General features: G+C 48.8%; 1 protein-coding gene across 6 annotated transcripts in view; it reads right to left on the reverse strand.

Moving 5' to 3' along the window:
• Positions 1 to 20,162, reverse strand: part of ETV6 (ETS variant transcription factor 6) — a 253,951-nt gene extending 233,789 nt beyond the window's left edge. For all 6 annotated transcript variants that reach the window (XR_014803833.1, XR_014803834.1, XM_084956744.1 and 3 more), the window contains exon 1: positions 19,894 to 20,162. Coding sequence is in view for 2 of the 6 variants with exons in the window: in XM_005652587.4 (XP_005652644.1) it covers positions 19,894 to 19,926 (33 nt within the window). In the remaining 4 variants the exon portion in view is untranslated. The remainder of the gene's footprint in view (positions 1 to 19,893) is intronic.
• Between the last annotated feature and the right edge of the window lie 217 nt (positions 20,163 to 20,379).

Genomic DNA, 20,379 nt, shown 5'->3' on the forward strand with positions numbered 1-20,379 from the left:
CCCAAGATTAGATTGTTCCCACTGATTTTCAGGAACCCAAGCTCCCACCAGTGCTAAGCCCAGGTTCCCGTGTTCCCGAAGAGTAAGCTTACCCTTGGGTCTTGTCAGACTGGAGGGAAGAGAAAGGAAGTGGACGAGAAGGAAATGGCCTTTCCATCAACAGCCTTGGCCGTGGAGAGGTGAGCAAGGGTAGCAACGGTGGGAGGAAGGAAACAGGACAGCACCACGTGGTCCAAGTTTGAGGCGTATGCGCTGAGTGTTCTGAAAAAGGCACACCCTTTGTGGCCACCCCCACCTCGGCAGCTTCATAAACGTGCCTTTTCACTGGATGCACACGGACCTATGCTCTGCTGCTCCCCAGTGTGGCTTCGCTGGGCATTCCTGTTAACAGCTGCTGACTTGCCACACAACTGCTGGTAAGCCTGCCTGGGAGGCAAGGGAAACCAATCCTGGGTGCCCTGCGGGGACAGAAGGGCCTAGGGCAAAGCAGCAGAGAGACAGCCCCACCTGCAGCCAGGAAGAGACCAAGATCAGGAAGGCGGACAGGATGCTGCAAGGCAGCTCGGGGAAAGGCAGGGGGTCAGGAAAACCTGGCAGGTGACAGTTTGGGGGAACTGTGAAAGAACACTTGCTGAGGTCTGGCTGGGCTGGAGAAGTTGAACGTTGCCCCTGGAAAGCCCTGAATCCCAGCTATACGTCAAAGGCAATAAGCAAAGGCAGAAAATGAATACCTGGGCTTGCATGGAAGGCTCAGGTGTGTCTGTCTGTACCTGAAAATACCTGGCTTCTCCAGATGGGTCCCTCTCACACTCGTCAGATTGTTCCTAACTCTACACTCTCCTAACAGTCTCCTCTTTAAGCACAGAGCATTGAGATGTCCACTGTAAACAGAAATGCTGAGGCTGGAGTTCCCGTTGTGACTCAGCGGGTGAAGAACCCAACTAGCATCCATGAGGACACGGGTCTGATCCTTGGCCGCATTCAGAGGATTAAGGATCTGGTGTTGCTCTGGCTGTGGTGTAGGCTGCAGGCTACAGCTCCAATTGGACCCCTAGCCTGGGAACCTCCATATGCTGTGGGTGTGGCCCTAAAAAGATAACAAAGGAAGGAAGGGAGGGAGGGAGGAAGGAAGGAAGGCTGAGACTGTCAGACTGTTCTAAGTCGGGACTTGGGGCCAGTTTTCTAGTCCTGGAGGTACACTCAGGCTTAGACCCTGGGCAACCTTCTGGGAGTTAAATAGAGCTCAGCCCTGAGACAAGTGTGGAAGACAGCATGGGATCTGGAACAGAAGATTGGAGAGCTGACCAGGGGAAAGGTCAGATGCCTCCCTGCTCCTGGAAAGGCAATCCCAGCCTTCGCAGAAGGCTCAGGTACTGCTCTGCTCTTGGGTCACCTCCACCAGCCAGGGAGCAGATGGGTGAGGTGAGGAGCGGCCAGCCCCACACCGTGGTGACAGACCACTGGCTCCCAAAGGATCGCACCCAGCAATCTCAGGACTGCCTATGGCCACAGCAAACAGCCACCAGCTGATGACCCGGGATGCATCCTGGGCCAAGAAAAGAGGACGGAGCTGTCCAGGCTCCCTTCTGCAGCCCGGCCTAGAGGTTCTCTAGTCTCCAGCTGCCTCTGTTCCTCGCTGCAAGATGGGCAATCAAGAGGGAAAGAGCGAGCAGGCGCCGTGTATGCACGTGTCTGTTCAAGATTCAGGTCTCGTGGGGGGGTCTTGGTCTCATGGAAGAGGCTTAGGTCTCATAGGCAGGATTTAGGTCTCGTGGGGGGCCTTAGGTTATATGGGGGGGGCTTAGGTCTTGTGGTGGGGGCTCTTGTCTCATGGGGGAACTTAGGTCACATGGGGGCCTTAGGTCTCGTGGGGGTCCTTAGTCTCATGGGGGGGGGCCCTCTGGTCTCATGGGTGGGCCTTAGGACTTATGGATGGGCCTTAGGTCACCGGGGGCGGGGGGGGGGGCCTTAGATCTCTTAGGGGAGCTTGGGTATCACTTGGCCCTGCTATGCGGTCCTGACGCTGCAAGAGACATGAGGTCTCTACCTACCTTCCTTCCTTCCTTCCTTCCTTCCTCTGTCTTCAAGGGGTATTTGCTCAGGACTTCAAAAGTGGGTGAAGTTTTCAACTTATACTCTCTTACACAGCACAGGGCCCAATATCCACCGAGCTCATAATAGAATCCTAATAAATACTTGCTGACCTACACTTACATGTGCAATCTAAAAAAAATGATACAAATGAACTTATTTACAAAACAGAAACAGACTCGCAGACATAGAAAACAAACTTACCGTTACTAAGAGAGAAAGGCCGGGGGGAGGGATAAATTTTACGAGTTTGGCATTAAAATATATACACTACTATACATAAAATAGATAACTAGCAAGGACCTACTCCACAGCACAAGGAACTCCACTTAATAATTTGTAATAACATATAATGGAGAAGAATCTGCAAAAGAAGATATATACACATATAGGAGTTCCTGTTGTGGCCTGGTGGATTAAAAGCCCGACTAGTATCCATGAGCATGTGGGTTCAATCCTTGGCCTCACTCAGTGGTGTTGCCACAAGCTGTAATGGAGGTCGCAGATGCGGCTTGGATCCCGAGTTGCTGCGGCCATGAGGAAGGCCAGCAGCTGCAGCTCCCATGTGACCCCTAGTCTGGGAACATCCATTTGCAGCAGGTACAGCCCTAAAAAGAAGAAAAAATGGAAATAAATTTTAAAATAAAAAAATACATACATACGTATGTACAACTGAATCACTTAGCTGTACACCTAAAACACAACCGTATACATCAACTAACTATATTTCAATAAAATTTTTTTTAAAATACTTGCTGATTTTAAAAAAATTTGATTCAACTAACATACTGGATCTTCTCTGTGCCAGGCCCTGCCCTGGGCACTGGAAATATAAAACCAATCCATCAACCGCTTGCTCTCAGCGTACTTTCACTCTAGCTAGAGGATGGCACACAATTAAGCTATAACAGGATCACTGCCAGTAACGGGGGCATGTTCAATGGTATTATAGGACGCTGTGCCCAACAGCACCAGAGAAGGCTTAAGAAACTGGCTTCAGATGACAAGTTGGCTACTGGGCAGAAAACGGATCGGGGCAAGATTTCAGGCACGAAAGTTCATTCTGTGGTTGGCGAGAAGAGAAGGTATTGGTTGGAATACAAAGGGGCGTGGGAGGGTGAAGATTTCAGAAAGGCAGCCTGTCCAGGGCCTCGATGCTGCAATAAAGAGCTGGGTTTCACCCTGAATGGCAGTGTCAGAAAGAGCCGGGGCGGGGGGGGGGGGAGAGAAAAAGGAGTTCCCGTCGTGGCTCAGTGGTTAACGAATCCAACTAGGAACCATGAGGTTGTGGGTTCAATCCCTGGCCTTCCTCAGTGGGTTAAGGATCCGGTGTTGCCGTGAGCTGTGGTGTAGGTCGCCGACGCGGCTCGGATACCGACTTGCTGAGGAGCGGCCCGAGAAAAGGCAAAAAGCCAAAAAAAAAAAAAAAAAAAAAGAAAAGAAAAAAAAAGGGCCAGGTGTGCTCAATTTCTGGGGCCAGGGGGAAGGCAGTGCTGGTCAGAATGGAAAAGAAAGGACAGTGAGAGGGTCACGGGGTGTGGACTCTGCACCAGACAGCCAGGCAGGCTGACAATACCGCACACCCACCCTCCAGGAGCTCAGGATACAGTGGCCTGAAGAAGCAACGGCGGATGAGCCCGTGCATGTGCCGTGGACCAGAGAAGGGTCACCGCTCGCTGCCCTGCCTTGGACGGCTCCTGTGGCCACGTCGGCCTTTGAAGAAGGAGCGAGAGGTGATTTGGCAGAACTATGATTACTATCCTGCTTCTGGCTGCTCTCCCCTGTGATTCGGATCCCAGACAGTTCCGCGTAGCTCTGTCTTTATGGTCTAAGACTCTCAGGTGGATTCTTTTAACAGAAACCTCCACCAAGAAAAGCTGCCATCTTCTCTCCCATTAATCCTGCTCGCCAGCAGCTCCTGGCAGTTATCTGACCTACGTGAGACAAGAATAAATAAATAAATAACAATAATAATAAGGCTGTGCCAGGCTAGCAAACCGATCCAGTCGGGGGATTAGAAGAGACACCTGTTTTCAACACAGCAGCTGCGAACACAGTAGCAGCGTGGCATCCCAGTAACAAGATAGAGTCCTCATTAAAATCCAAGAGTGGCCAAAACTGGCATGGACCAATTTTCAGCTATGTCACCTGAACGTGACAAGAAGTTCAAATAAGATTGGACACATGAGAGGAACCCTGCTTCACTGAACCTAAGAACCTGAATGCCAGTTTGCTTAAGGGAAGTGATTTCCCTATTTATCCAAGTATTCTAATTCCTTAAAGCAGTTATTATATACTTAGGGTATTATCACAAACATATTAAAGCCTTTTTTTTTTTTAATGGCTACACCTGTGGCATATGTAAGTTCCCAGGCCGGGGACTGAATCAGAGCCACAGCTGTAGCAATGCCAGAACCTTCAACCCACTGTGACAGGGCGAGGATCAAACCTGCACCTCCACAGCGACCCAAGCTGCTTCAGCCGGATTCTTAACCCACTGCACCACAGCAGCAACTCCTAAGGCTTTCTGAAGTTTGGTTGATTCATACCCTATGCAGATCAAACATCTCTTCATTTATGTCCGCTTAAAAAAACAGTAAGAACATAGCCCAGCATAGAATGCGGACACTGGCATAAGAGCAAATAAACCAACATTTAAAATTATCTTTTCAAGATACATGCACCCCAGGGTCCAACACAGCACTATTTATAATAACCAAGACATGGAAGCAAGCTAAATGCCCATCAACAGATGAATGTCTAAAGAAAATGTGCTATATAAATACACAATATACAATTACTCAGCCATAAAAAAGAATGAAATAATGCCATTTGCAGCAACATAGATGGACCTAGAGATTGTCCTACTAAGTAAAGTTAAGACAAAGACAAATGTTATACTATCACTTATAGGTGGAATCTAAAACACGGCACAAAAACGTATTTACAAAACAGAAAGAGACTCTCAGACATAGAAAACAAACATGGTTACCAAAGGGGAACGCGGGTGGGGTGATTAACGGACCCATCACCACCTACAAAGTAGATAAATGACAAGGATTTACTGTATAGCCCAGGGAACTATAGTCACTATCTTGTAATTAACTATAATGGAAAAGAAGTAAAAAAAACAAAACCATAGATATATACATACATATGTATGACCCAATCACTTTGCTGTATACCCGAAACACAGTATTGTGAATCAACTATACTTCAGCTGAAAAAATTATCTTTTCAGCTCATTCACCGCTGAAAATGCATGCGCACACACACACAATACCAACATATAAACACCACAGGCAAACTGTTTCATAGCTGCAATATGTACACGTTACCTTTTCACACCAGACCAGGGAGATGCTCTTAGAAACAGCTTGTTAACAACCCCTCACATTATTGTTTAACAATCTGTTTATAGCCCATCAGACAGCCAACCCTCCAAGGAGACATATTTTATATCTATATGTAAGGTCTCTTTGCCATGAGGCTGGGTTTCATGCAATCTTTCACTCCATAAGCTGAAAAGCAGATTCCCCCATAATTTCTGTAACATACTATCCCATGAGCATGCGATACCTGTACATAGATGCAAACACAGTCACAAGAACAAATCCCTTGAATAAAAGCAGAATGATGCCTCAAAAAGCATAAGCCACACCATACCATCCTGACCAGAACTAAAAATAGTGTAAAAAGGTCTGGTGTCAGCCAGCCTCTCACTTCTTCCCTCTAAAACCTGCTAATTCTAACCTCCAGTGTTGGTTTTTAAGCTTGAGCCTTCAATTATTTTACCTCGGAACGTTTCCTTGACCCAAAGAAGCTACTTTCCAGGCTTTGGATTGTGGAGCAAGAGTTCAATGCACTTCAATTATGAGGCCATTCATGCATGCAGAAGCAACAAAGAGTGAACTTGAAATGGTGACTTCTCCCCCAAAGCCTGACATGTGTGTCCTGGGGACAGACGACCAGCAGAGAGATTACCTTTCTGGCAAATGGTGTAACAGAAACCCCTGAGGTGCTAAGTACTGTCACCTGCCCAAGGTGTGGCCAGCTGCGCTAGCACTCACCTCACCTGCCTGGGGAGGTGCGCAGCCAGAACTTCCCCAGGGTGGCACAACCCTGTCAGCGCAGCCCCACGCGGAGTCCCAGAGGACTGCGAGAGGAGAAACTTACGTGTACAAGACCCCAAGAAAAATCACAGCCGGAGCTGTGACACAGATTCTAATCATCCATTTGGCATTAAGCCTGAGTCCACGACCATGTGCATCAGGGCAGGACAACGAGATTTGCCCAGACTAGGCTTTGCAGGTCATCCTAAAACGTACCTAAGTAATAAACAGGAGATGCTGTGAACCCACTTTCACCCATAACCTAGATAAAATTAACCAAGAGGCAAGAGGATTACCTTCTCATCCACCCACACCCCATCCACAGTAAACCTTGAAATACCACAGCTGAAATGGAAATGTACATGGAACCATCTTTCCCTGAAATCAGACTGTTCAACACCGGGGCTGACCACGAACGCACACGCAGGCATTCCCCCTAGCTTACAGGAGCTCCATCTGGCCATTTTACCAAATTGTTCAAGACAGACAAATTCTCAGAAGAGCCGGCTGAGGTTAACAGTGACTTGGGTGCGGGGACCCACCTCCTCCCTCTGCTGGAGGAACAAGGCCTTTTCAGTGGGGGCTGCATGGCTTCCTGCCTGTTTTCCTCTCTTGTGTTTTTAAGGTTCTTTTCCCTCGGAGGCCTTGGCCCACATATCTCCAAACAGAGCCCACGACCTTACACCCAGAAAACGGGGAAAGATAGTTCCTGCCGTTGATGTCAGCGGTTCTTTGCTCATGCTCTAGGGGACGGAGCTTAGCAAAGCCACGGTGCCAGGGAGGGTGGGAGCATGGAAGATGGGTGGTTCTAATAGGTGCCCTACTTGAGAGGTAACCAAACACCCAGGTTGCTGTGCCCAGCTCTCCCCTGGCCTGGGTGATCGTTAAAGATGCCCTGGCAGCAAAGCTGAAAAAGATTGGGGGATCATCACTCCGGCCTTCCTGTGTGCCAACATTCCCCCTGAATTCCACTGTGTTCAGAAACCGTGTCTGACCTGCAGCTGACTTCAGCCGCCAAGCAGTGTGCCCTCACCACTAACCCACGGCCTCGCCAAGAGCACAGAGCCTCAGAGATACAAAAAAAAAAAAAAAAAAAAAAGCAGAATGCCAACTGCAGAAAGGGAGCCTTTGTTTCTCTGCTGAGGGCAAAGACTCCAACTTTTGCCCACGGGTACAGTCTCTCCTTCCACCTCACGCTGAAGTGTGCGAGTCAGCAGACCAAGGGCAGGCTCAGGGGCACAAAGTCAAGTGCGGAGCTGGCAGCTGTCCAGGGGATTTGAGATGGAGTCAGCCAGACCGGGTCACTCAGGTCTTCAGTCCGGGAGAAGAGGAGACACACGAAGACCTGGGATCGACGGCACTCAGATTTCATCCCTGAAGGACAACGCTCCCACCCAGGTCACCTCGCTGCAAATACAGGCCAGATCAAAAGGTGCACAGTGACCTTCCGTCCCCACCCGTCATGGGCCCTGATTGTCAAAACCGTGAGGAGAGCCACAGTCTCAACCCTGCAAAACACCAGTCAAGTAACACCAGTCATGACATGAGATTTTTTAGATCTCCCAGATCTCAAGTCAAAACGCAACTACAAAATGCACCAGGCTTCCAAGTCCTTCAGATTACCTATTTCCCAAAACCAGATGTGCCAACTCTGGGGCATGACGATGGACGCCAGAGCACACACAGAAACCCAAAGAAAGACAATACGGAATTCCAGTCGTGATTAACAAATCTGACGAGCATCCGTGAGGTTGCAGGTTTGATCCCTGGCCTTGCTCAGTGGGTTAAGGATCCGGCATTGCCGTAAGCTGTGGTGTAGGTTGCAGACACGGCTCGAATCCTGTGTTGCTATGGCTCTGGTGTAGGCCAGCAGCTATCGCTCTGATTCGACCCCTAGCCTAGGAACTTCCGTAAGCCGCAGATGCAGCCCTAGAAAGACAAAAAAGAAAAAAAAAAAGACAACTCCCTGCCATTCCTTGGGGTGCCCAGCCTGTGATCACGATTTTATATATGAAAAGATAGAGCTGGATCAGGTGTCCAAGTCCAGAGACGGACGCTACTGTGTGGCTTGCTCTGGCCAGAGGCCAATGTGATGCTCCAGGAGAGTGTCTGGGAAAGATATATGGTCTAGAAGCAATAATGAATGAAGGCAGTAACATGGAAAAAAGTTGCCTTCTCATGTCTGTGCTCCCCCAAGCAGTCCAGAAAAGGGCTTAGCCAACACTCGCTCCCTTTTATAAAGCCTCTGCTACAGCTCCTCCTGCCCACACCAGCAGCGGATCTGTTTATCCAAATATGAATTATTACGCTCCAGACCACACTGATTCCAGATTGTCTCCTGACCTGGATCCTCCATCGGGGACCCCAGCAGGGCCCTGGCCACATCACAGCAGGGCGGGCACACTGAGGCCACCACTGCGCACCTAGCCCATGCTCTCCCCAGGGACCCAGGGGAAGTGTGAGGGACATGGGTGACTTCAGAGACAAACAGGCTGTCCTTTGGGGATTGATTCTGTTTTTCATTACAAGGCTGATTTCTATCTGTAGTTCGTTTCTTCCGGGAAATACTTGAGAGTTGGCATCTCCCCTTCCTGACGCACAGGGGATGTGACGGAAGCAGGGATTACTGACCTCATGATAAAGAGACATCTTCACAAAGATAAAGACACCTGGCCACATAAGAGGGTACCAGACTGCCAAGAAGAAAATCACCAACTTTCATGTGTTTTCCACAGTGAAGGCAGAGGAACGGTCTATCCCTAAACCTAGATGCCTCACCAGCCTGAAAAAGTGCCCACACCTGCTTCCAGGGGTTGGCGGAGGAAGCCGCTTTCTCTCCACCGTTCCTCAAACGGGCTATTTTTACAATAGCCGAGACATGGAAGCAACCTCAACGTCCATCAACAGATAAATGGATAAAGAAGATGTGGTACTTATATACAATGGACTATCACTCAGCCACAAAGAAGAACAAAATAATGCCATTTTCAGCAACATGGATGGACCTAAAGATTATCATGTTAAGTGAAGTTAGTGAAAGACAGACATCATATGTTATCACTTATGTGTGGAATCTTAAAAAAAAAGAATACAAATGAACTTATCTGCCAAACAGAAACAGACTCACAGACTTTGAGAACAAACTTATGATTACCAACGGGGACAGGTAGGGGGGAGGACTGGGGGTTTGGGATTAGCACACGCGCACTGTGGTATATGGAAGGGTTGGCCAATAGGGACCTGCTGTATAGCACAGGGAACTCTACCCAGTAGTCTGGGATCATCTATATAGGAAAAGAATCTGGAAAAGAAAGGATGTGGGGAGTTCCCATCGTGGCTCAGTGGTAAGGAACCCCACTAGCATCCATGACGACATGGGTTTGATCCCTGACCTTGTTCAGTGGGTTAAGAATCCGGTGTTGCTGTGGACTGTGGTGTAGCTGGCAGCTGTAGCTCCTATTCAACCCCTAGCCCGGGAACTTCCATATGCCACAGGTGCGGCACTATTAAAAAAAAAAAAAAAAAAAAGGAAAAAAAAGAAAAGAAAGGATGTGTGTGTATATGTGTAACTGAATCACTTTCTGGCACAGGAGAAATTATCATAGCACTGTAAATCAACCATTCTTCCATAAAACTTTAAACAAATGGAAGGGGGGGGTCATTATCCAGGCTCCGTTTCATCTTCTCACTTAACATTTAACAGCAAAGCGAATTACAGTTGCTGCAAACAGATACTTCAGCCCTTTAACATCTACTAAAAACGAAGGTTCCCTCACACCCCACAGCAACACATGTGGCTTTTTCGAACTCTTCCGTACAAACATCCATGAAGAGCCATCTACTCCTGACTCCTGAAACTGGAAATTCACCACCCACAGCAAACAGTGTCTCCTGTGTGATCAGACAGACATGGAGCTGCCGGTTACACAAAAGCAGACGGAAGAACTGATGCTCCCTCTCAAGGCTCGCCCCGGTCACAAATAATAAGCGACTGTATGAACAAGCAGATCCCTGAAGAGGTTCGAATACTTGAGGGCTGAGTAATAATGCTCGTCAGAGTCCCTGCACAGTACTTCCAGGCTTAGGGTTTTTTTTCTCTCTTCTTTCATCTCTGGAAACTTATTCAGAACCGTCTGAGCTCTTCCCTCAAGTTCAAGACGCAAAAGGCATCTGTTTCCACCATGTAATTGCAGTTGGCCCGTCTCTCCTGTTGTTGAGGCTTGCATTCAATGAAAGTCAAAGTCAGAGCTTTGCTGAGAGCTGCCTGAGCGATCCCAGGCCTGTGAGAAACTCAAGGGGACAGTGACAAGAGCCCTGGCTGGGAGTCGGCCAGCTTGGGAGGCCTGAAGTTTAGTTCAGGCGGTGCCTTCAACCAGCCACGGGCGCTGGAGCAAGTCTGTAACATCTCTGGCCTCTGCTTTCTTGACTGTATAATGTAGGCACAGGACTAGAAAATCCCTAACCCCTCTAGGTGCCTGTGATGGGTGGATTTTTACAAGGGCGAACTAAGTGTTTTGGGTTTGTTTGTTTTTAACGATAAAAGGCACTGCACTAGGAAAACTGACATATTCCAACAGCCCCAGAGACAAGTTTTTTTACTACCACCTCAGATGACTTAACAGGTTCAAGCTTAAGACGAAGAAGTTCAAGTTCAAGAGCAGGCTTCACACTCAGGTCTGTATGCCCCAGGGTCTGTCCTGCGCCTAGAGGCACTCCACAGTGTAGCAATGACCAGGCCCCTCTTCCCAGGAACTTTCGATTCCCTTTAGGGAAATCAACTTGACAGATAAGAACCAAAGACCAGCATCAGGCAGAATAAAACCCACATCAAACTCTGCAGCTGCAACGACTGGAACAACACGGTGGCAACATTGCATCACTGAGCACGTGCACCCACGGTGCTCACACCCACGGGGCCGTAGGTCCTTCTCAGGTCATTCAGGAAAAAAAGATTGTTTTCCATGTGTCTGACACCCACAGACAAAGGGAAAATACCCCCGAGGAGCTCACGAGGTCTGGTGAGCATGCAGATTCATGGGGTAGCTCCTTCCTGGCCTCCCTGGGGAGCAGAGCATTATTGTCATAAGTCATATGTACAGATAACTGAAGTGTGGCCTTTTTAAAACATAAGAATTTTTTTTTTTTTTTTTTGGTCTTTTTGTCTTTTGTTGTTGTTGTTGTTATTGTTGCTATTTCTTGGGCCGCTCCCACGGCATATGGAGGTTCCCAGGCTAGGGGTTGAATCGGAGCTGTAGCCACCGGCCTACGCCAGAGCCACAGCAACGCAGGATCCGAGCCGTGTCTGCAACCTACACCACAGCTCACGGCAACGCCGGATCGTTAACCCACTGAGCAAGGGCAAGGACCGAACCCGCAACCTCATGGTTCCTAGTCAGATTTGTTAACCACTGCGCCACGACGGGAACTCCAGAACTTTATTTCTATGTAAACCATTTTTGTTGAACAAGCATTTCAAACTGCAGCACATTATTTCCTCACTTCCTAAATCTCCTAACTTAAGGTCTGTCTTGAGGCATTCCCGTTGTGGCTCAGCAGGTTAAGAACCCCACTGGTATCCATGAGGACGCAGGTTTGCTCCCTGGCTTCACTAAGTGGGTTAAGGATCTGGCGTTGCCATGCGCTGCGGTGCAAGTCGCAGATGCAGCTCGGATCTGGCGTGGCTGAGGCTGTGGCGTTGGCTGGCAGCTGTAGCTCTGAATCCGCCCTGAGGCTGGGAACTTCCATTTGCCACAGGTGTGGCCCTCCAAAGAAAAATAAATAAAGTTTGTCTTGAAGGTCATGGAGACAGTCCTTAATATTGTCAGTCATTGGGTGGTGCCAGACAAAGGGGTTTCACACTCTTCATGTGAGTTCTCGTGATGCAGCTATGCTTTCTGGGTTCTTGGCTGATTTTCACCCCCTTTCCTGGGCCGCCCTGTTAGGGGACATGGCCCTGGGACAAAATACCTGACGCTGACGCAGCTAACGAAGAACACTGTGCTCTCAGATAGGCTCTTTAAATGTCACGGGACTCAGTTTCCTCAGCTGCTCGGGAGAATTTAGGGTCACGCTTTCTCTCCTTTCATCTCCCAGTCTGCCTCCTTCCTTCTATCTGTCCTAAAGTCATGCTTCCTTAAAGCCGTTCACATCCAGACCTTTATAAAGTCAGAGGGCCCCAAGGAAATGAGAACAAGGCCTGTCGGGTCAGGCTAGCAGGAGAGCACAAGGGAACAAAGTGAGTCCTTTTGGTGGCAGGGAGACAATCAGGCAATACCTGAAAAGGCACCAAACAGATTCCTAGACATCACATGGTATTAAAGACGGTCACGAGGCATGGTTTTTAAAAAGCAGCGTGGGGAGTTCCCGTCGCATATCAGCAGAAACGAATCTGACTCGCATCCATGCGGAAGCAGATTCAATCTCTGGCCTCGCACAGTGGGTTAAGGATCCAGCATTGTCATGAGCTGTGGTACAGGTCACACACGTGGCTCGGATCCTGCATTGCTGTGGTGTAGGCCGGCAGTTGCAGCTCTGATTCTACCCCTAGCCTGGGAATGTCTATATGCCGCAGGTGTGGACCTAAATAAAGACAAAAAAAAGCAGTATGGTCGTGGATTGCGTAAAACATTTTAAATGCGGGAAAAAATTTTTTTTGGAAAAAGCCATGGAAGGAGAAGAGACTGACCAGGTTGTGACCCAGGTGTGGGCAGGATGAGAGATCACGGCCCAGGCCTGTTGCCCACCTGATGATGTGGAAGGAGGCACTGGCGGAAAAGGAAGGTGTCTGAGAAAAACATGAAAAGGGCCCAAATGAAACCCACTGAGACACCAAATATCACCAGAGAACATCAGGCATTGGTGTGAAAAGGGAAGATCTGGCCATCCATCCAGAGATGAGTGGTGCAGCGTGGCCCTCTGGTGACCCGCCACGAGAGGGATGGTCGGGAACCACCCACCCTGGGAGGGGACCAGGGCGGAGAGGAACATCTCTGCCAGCTCCACTCCTGCCTCTCGTCTTAGCCCATGTGAAGCTCCACCAGCGCCCCCGCGCTCTCGGCTTCCTAGCCGTCTTCACAGGGGTGACCACCCTTAAGACCGGCCCCAGGGAAAATGCCTTAGAACGGTGGTCCGAGATGCGGACTCAGGCCCGTGGGATCTTCGGCCAACACATGGCTTAACTGCTCTGGGCTTTAGGCTCGTGTGTAAAATGGGGAGAAAACCCACCTCCCTGAGGGACTTGTTAAGAGCACATAAGATAAGGTGGGTTGGAGTTCCCGTTGTGGCGCAGTGGTTCACGAATCTGACTAGGAACCATGAGGTTGCGGGTTCAGTCCCTGCCCTTGCTCAGTGGGTTAAGGATCTGGCGTTGCTGTGAGCTGTGGTGTAGGTTGCAGACGCGGCTCGGATCCCGCGTTACTGTGGCTCTGGCGTAGGCCGGTGGCTACAGCTTCGATTGGACCCCTAGCCTGGGAACCTCCATATGCGGCGGGAGCGGCCCAAGAAATGGCAAAAAAAAGACAAAAAAAAAAAAAAAAAGATAAGGTGGGTCAAACTTGTGGCTCGAGGACCAGCACAAGGCGCAAGTCAATAAACCATGGTGGTTATGATGTAGGAGGAGAAAGAAATGCAGAAGCCACGACCATCATCAAAGCGGCACTCAAGCCCCGTGAATTCCGCAGACTCAGTAAAGCTCCCAAACGGCAGCTGTTCCACAGTTTTCCAGCCACTTAGTCCACCGGACTGGGGGAGCCCATGCTGGGGGGCGGGGGGGGGGTGCTAACAAACGCAGGCTATAGCCTTCCCCTCCCTGCTTCCCTCGGTCCCAGGTCATATAGACAAAGACCAGGGTGAACTGTACGTTTCCACTATTTCAGAAGAAAAGCTTGTCGAAGCAAATTAACAGGGCAAATAAGATACATCTGGTACCATTTTGCACCATCACAGGCACTGCCTAGCCAACCTGTGGTGTGGACTCAAGCCACTTCTGCCTGTTCACCGAGGCTCAGCCTGTAACACCCCAGAAAGCCATACGTTCTTAGGCTGGTGGTGTGTTCAGAAATCAATGAAAACGTGTTGATTTTAATCGGCTACATAATATTGACTTCTCACTACTTTAGTCTTTCTATCCCCAGATACTAGGTTTGGCAGCAAACAGTCTCTAAGTGGGGCTCCTTTGGGCGTAGGAACCCTGCGTCGACTCACGCCTTCTATTCAACAAACACACATAGAGACTGGTTTCTTCCCCATGTCTCACAACAAATACGGCAGGGTAGGACTCTGCCAGAAAACAAATGCCAGTGCTTCTCCTAAAGTAGCATTCATACAGATATGTCATTTGTATACCCCACACCCTAGGGGGCTTCATTTGATACGGATTCAAATCCACACCAAAGGGCAGCTTTTCAAAGTCTGAAACACAAAGCACCTGCTCTGCAACTGAGTCCCAACACCAACCCACCACCCCCTGCCACCCCCAGCCTTCCTCAGTGTGAGCAACTGCAGCTCAGCTCAGATTCATAGAATTTGAGTTCCATCTTCCCCTGGTGCCCATGTCTGGGGTATTTTTTTTTTCCCTTGACTCACCTGTGCTGAAGAGGGCAACTATTTCTCTAGGACCAGCTGCCATGTTTTCAGCTGATGTCATTTGAAACAGGGAGCCTACCAAGTATAAATGAAGGTGTTTGATGCCCCTGGATAAAATAGCCAAGGAAGGGTTCCCTCAAGAATTCCTCAGAAAACATTCTGATAACAGGCCCAGTGCCCTTAGCCTAAAGCAGAAGTACGAGGCGCTCACACACTATAAAAATGTACTGCTGCTCCCCTCCTTCCCACTTTTGGGGACATATCCAAAGAACACAAAGCAGGATCTCAAAGAGATATCTGCACACCCATGTTCACCACAGCATTATTCACAACAGCTGTGAGATGGAAGTAACCCAGAGAGCTGCCAACAGTTGAACAGATAAGGTGGCACATACCAAAAATGGAATAGTATGCAGCCTTGAAAAGGGGAGAATCCTGTCACATGCTACAACACGAATAAGCCTCCAGGCTATGATACTGAGCAAAATAAAGATAGTATGATTCTACTCATAGGAACTATTTAAAGTAGTGAAAATCACAGAAACAGAAAATAGAAAGGTGGTGACTGAGGGCTGGGAGGAGGGGAGAGGGGAAATTAGTGTTTAGTGAGTACAGAGTTTCAGTGTTAGCAAGACGAAAAAGTGTTAGAGATCAGCTGCTCAACAGTGTGACTCAACATCACTCAACTTAAAAATGGGTAAGATGGTAAATTTAATGCTACATGCTTTTAATCACAATTAAAAAAAAAAAAAGATTGCTGTTGCTGTGGAAAGTGGTGCAAATTACAAGTCCACCAAGCCCTTCTCCCCTCACCCCTCCTCCTCCAACTTCCTCTTCTCATCTAACAATACACCCTCTCGACCCAGGGCGCCCCCACATACCATCTTCCTTGGCACATACCTCCATGCCCTCAGACCAGCTGGCTTGAGATTAAAATGGACCAGGCTAGGAAGCGCCAGAGAGTGCAATCTATTGTATCAAATTTCCTTGGCCTTTTATAGGGCTGCACCATGAACCCAGCCAGTGTGGGGCAGGGGCCCCGAGAACCAGGACGGTTGTGTTGCTCTAACCTGGCTCGGTCACCGGTCAGCTGAAGCAAACCACTAAGCTGTCTGGGCGGCCTCTTGCTCAAGACCAGATGCTGGCCCAGGTGGTCTGTCGGCTGTGAAAGTCTCAAAGTCCTCTGATGCAACTACTCGTGAGCCTGGGGATCCCTCAAGCCCCTTTCTCGTATTTTCAACTCAGTTCCTTTTGTTTAGACACAAATGCAGTATCAAAATAATAAAACATTATTATTGGCCCAAAGCTCTACTGATAGTAATTTTGGACAGACACCCAAGGGAATGCTTCAGGCCTCCGTATTAACCACTTCTCTTGGGCCTGTGGATGCTCTGAGCACCCAGGTCAGAGAGAGGAAAGGGCACTGACCACCACTCGTGCCTCACGGCACATCGGCAAACATCAAGGAGACGCATTTCTGAGCCAGGTGCCAGGGTGGGGACAAGGACACAAAGGGAATGACCACCTAATGCAACGAGCTCAGAATCCAAGAGGGGACACCCAGAGTGTCCCAGAGAGCAGCAAAATAAGACATTTCTTCTAAATCCATTCATCTGATAGCACATGACAGAAGATAACAGGAGAAAAAGAATGTGTATGTGTGTGTGTGTGTGTGTGTATGCATATACATGTACGTATATATGACTTGGTCACTTTGCTGTATAGAAGAAATTGACAGAACACTGTAAATCAACTATAATAAAAAAAATTTTTAAAAATAGGAAGAGATTTCGTTCCGCTAAGAAAGTCAACCAGGACGGAGGACAGAGGAAGGAGGACCAGAAAGATCATGTGACTATTTTCTGTAGTACCATGGCTAGCCCTCGCCCACCAAGCCTCCCAAAGGACTCAGTCTGCTGGGCCATAACTACTTTCCACTGCGACTTGGCTGAACTTAAAACTGAACAGGTGACTTGAAGGTGAAGGCTGCTGATGGAAAAGACAGCCTCTTCCTTCCTCCCACGGCCAGCAGTCAGCCATGCAATCCTCTAAAAAAGAAATAATTTGACTTTGTACACAGTTAGGGGACCCTGACCTTACATTCAAACAACCCCAAATGGTCAGGAATCGAAGCATTTCATCTCTCCTGATGAGAGTGTCCAGGGCAGACAGACAGTGGGGCTCAGCCATAAGTTGGGTGACCCTGGGCTAGTCAACCTATCTCCTGCTGGCAACCTGTGCCCAATATTAACTTCCCTGCAGTAACGGGAACACACTTATAAAGTGCAAAAGAAATATAAAGACCAACATCAGGCATTCAGCGTCAACCACCACCACACAAGTGATACCTGCGAAGGTGTCACTGACTGACTGATTCAGAAACTTTCGCCCTGGAAATTCCACCTAACTCGTCCACTTCTCTCTTCTGGCAGCACTGACGCTGCTCAGAAGTAAACAAAGTACTTCCCTCGGTGGCTGCCTCTGGTCAGACTCCTCTGTGCTCCATCACACCAGCTGTGGAGGAATTTACTGCCTGCTGACCAGCTGCTCGTAAGCCATGAAAGCCAGGGAGGAAGGTTTCAGGACTGGGCTGAAACCCTGCTACCCCAAGAAATCTCCTTCCATGTCACACTTCTTCAGGATGTCAGACCTATCCGCTCATCCTTGAAAGCTCCTGACATTCATTCCCTGCTCCACAGGAAAGTTTCTTGTTTACTGGACTCAAGAAGCAATTCCAGTACTTGCTTGTGGGCCCCCAGCAAACATCTTTTATTACGCAGTCACTGTACCACATCCAAGGACAAGAGAGACACTGCACACACCACCAGAACATTTTCAGACCAGCTAAAATAATCCCAGTCCTTGATCTCCAGCACTTCTTATTGGAACACTGCAAACTAAACAAACTCGGCGGAGAAATGCACTTCCCATATGTGCATTTAAACCTCAACACAGTCTAAGCAAACAGTCACGTGCTGGTTCCGTAAAGAACAATCCCAAATAAAAGCAATACTTCCATTACTGGTAAAGAACATTAAGTCTATTCTAATTGCAGAGAAATACACAGTCAAGGAAAGAGGCTCCTGAAAAGAAGTGAGAGGGTAAATAAGGGGAAAAAAAAAGATATGCCAACTATGGCGGCAATGCTTATGTCACATTTAAAAGAGTGCGCCATTTGGGACTGGTTCCATCCACGTGTGCAAGGGAAGGGCTGCTGGAATCTTCTTCCACGGCGGGGTGCCTGCAGCACCCACACATAAGCCCCTCAGAAAGGCAGGCACACGCAATTGCTTTAGAAGAGGTATCAAGAAAAGTCACAGGCTTGCTTTTTGTTGTTTTTCACCCTAAAATTACTGTCCTATAGCTGGTCCAAGTTCTCCGGAGCTCAAGTTTACTGCCATCGAACCATATAAAATTTACTGATTTAATACCCCATCACTTAGTTACCACTGCTTGGGTTATGACTTATCAGATAAACTAGCTTGGCTGTATGGTAGGACTTTCTTGAACTTTCCCAGACTCCTAGAATAGAGTTTACACAGCAAAAGAAATTGAAGTATCAACCTACTTAAGTTTTTTACCCCAACACCCCCTCTACCACAGACTTAACTGCTGCCTCCCCCCAGATAGGTACAAACACAGAAACCCGAAAGTTCCCCTGGGTGTTTTTTGCCAGGTAAAAACAATTAAACCCAACCCACCTTTTCAAGTTCACATTAACCCTACTTCAAACCCATGAGAATCCTCCCTGATTAAAAAAAACCCACTAAAACCTGAGTATAATTGTGAAAGCCTAATAAGCAAATATGATAAAATACTGTGTTCCCGCTAAACAGATTCTGCAGAAAAGCAATGTTAAAACAGGACAGGTTTCTCGAATTCCCCACCAATGAAGAAAACCAGTTATTTGTTCCTTGTTGCTGCAGGGTCCACTCAATAAATGCATCTTAAATGGGCCAAGCCACAAACAAACAAACTTCAGCAGCTTCAGCCTCTCACAGAAGCAGCAAGGCTTTTCCATCTGGGTACATGGGACAGTGAAATGAAAGTGTACAACAAAAGCAGCAATGGCAAAAATAACTGGGGGAGATGGATAAATCATTCTGCCTCCTCACGGTGGCAAACTTTACGGCAACTTTTTAGAAGCAACAAACCGCAGCACCACTAGCCTTTATAGACACACACATACACATATATAAATGCACAAATACAACCACTTGGAAGCTAAGTACTGTGTTTGCAAACATCCTCCACCCTCCTGCACTTACAATACTGCAAACCATGGCCAGAAAGCCGGGAGATTTCTACGCTTAGATATCCTCTCTGCACTGTCAAACCGGGAAGGTCATTTTTCCTGGTCACTTAAATAATTCTCTCTCCCTGCATCGCAGGAGTTTTTTACTTTGGGATTGCTCAACTTTCAGATGCATCCGAGTAAAACAACCATTCAGCAACTTTATTCACCTTGGTTTAAAAAAAGAAACAAACAAACAAACAAAAAGAAAGAAATTCATTGTGCAATGCCCAGGAAAAGCTGACACCACGACTGTCTCTTCCACAAGCGCTTGCAATTACAATCGGGGTTGGGGGTGGGGGGAGGAATCTGTCTGATCAGACTCCGGGAGCCTTTCTTTCTTTCTTTTTTTTTTAAAGAAATGATTCCAACCCCAATGGGGCTGGAGAACTTTTTTTCTAAGGAGACCACCCCTCGGGAACAAAAGTTACATTTTGGTCACATGTTGGGAGTAGGAGCAGGGAGCAGGTTTTTTAAAAAGAGCACTAATTACGGGGCTGTTTTACGGTCCTAGACACCACTCGGGATCCTCCTGACCGATGGTGACGGGCATTTCACCGTCAAAAAGAAAGGGGGTGGGGTGGGGGCGCAGGAGCCGGCAGGGGGCTCGGCGGGAGGGGGGAGTAGCAAGGTTACGCTAAAGGGTACGGCAGCCGCCGCGAGCTGCATCTCCTTCCCCGGCGCCCCAAATAATTTCCTGCGAACAGAGCGACTGCAGCAGCCCCCTCGGAACTGGAGAGCCCAGCAGGACTGGCCGGGCCAGTGCAGCTCAAGGTTTTCCACCCCGGAGAGGGAGGGGGAGAAGATCTTTACCTTAATGCTACACTGAGCAGGAGTCTCAGACATGTCTCACAGCGAGAGAGATCAGGAAGTTCTCAGTTTTTTTCCACTTTCCTTTCCTCTCCCCAACCCAGAAACGCTCCACGGCCAGCCGGACGCGGTCATTTAAGAAGTTTCTTGCAGCATCTCTCCCGGCGGCCGCCCCGGGGGGCCGCGAGCGCGCGGGGCGGGGCGGGGCGCCGGCGGAGTCGCCGCGCGGGGCGGCGGGGGCGTGGGAGCCGGGCGGCGCGGCGGCGGGGTCTGCAGGTCGCGGCGCGGCACGGCGACCCGGGGCGCAGCCCGGCCGGCCTCCCGCTCTCTCCTCCCACCCGGGCCGGCGCCCCCGCCCCCCGCCCTCCCGCCGCTCTCCCTCGCTAGTTCTCTCGAATGTTTTCCTTCCTGGAAGAGAGAAACTGAAAGGCAGAACTGAGAAAGCTCTTTGCTCATTGATCTTGAGAGTTTCAGTGCAGAAACTGACGT

The sequence above is a fragment of the Sus scrofa genome, chromosome 5 (assembly GCF_054392235.1).
Source record: "Sus scrofa isolate SSC_HxYL_T2T_F1_AM1 chromosome 5, Sscrofa_HxYL_maternal_Yorkshire_Landrace_v2.0, whole genome shotgun sequence".
Taxonomy (NCBI): Eukaryota; Metazoa; Chordata; class Mammalia; order Artiodactyla; family Suidae; genus Sus; species Sus scrofa.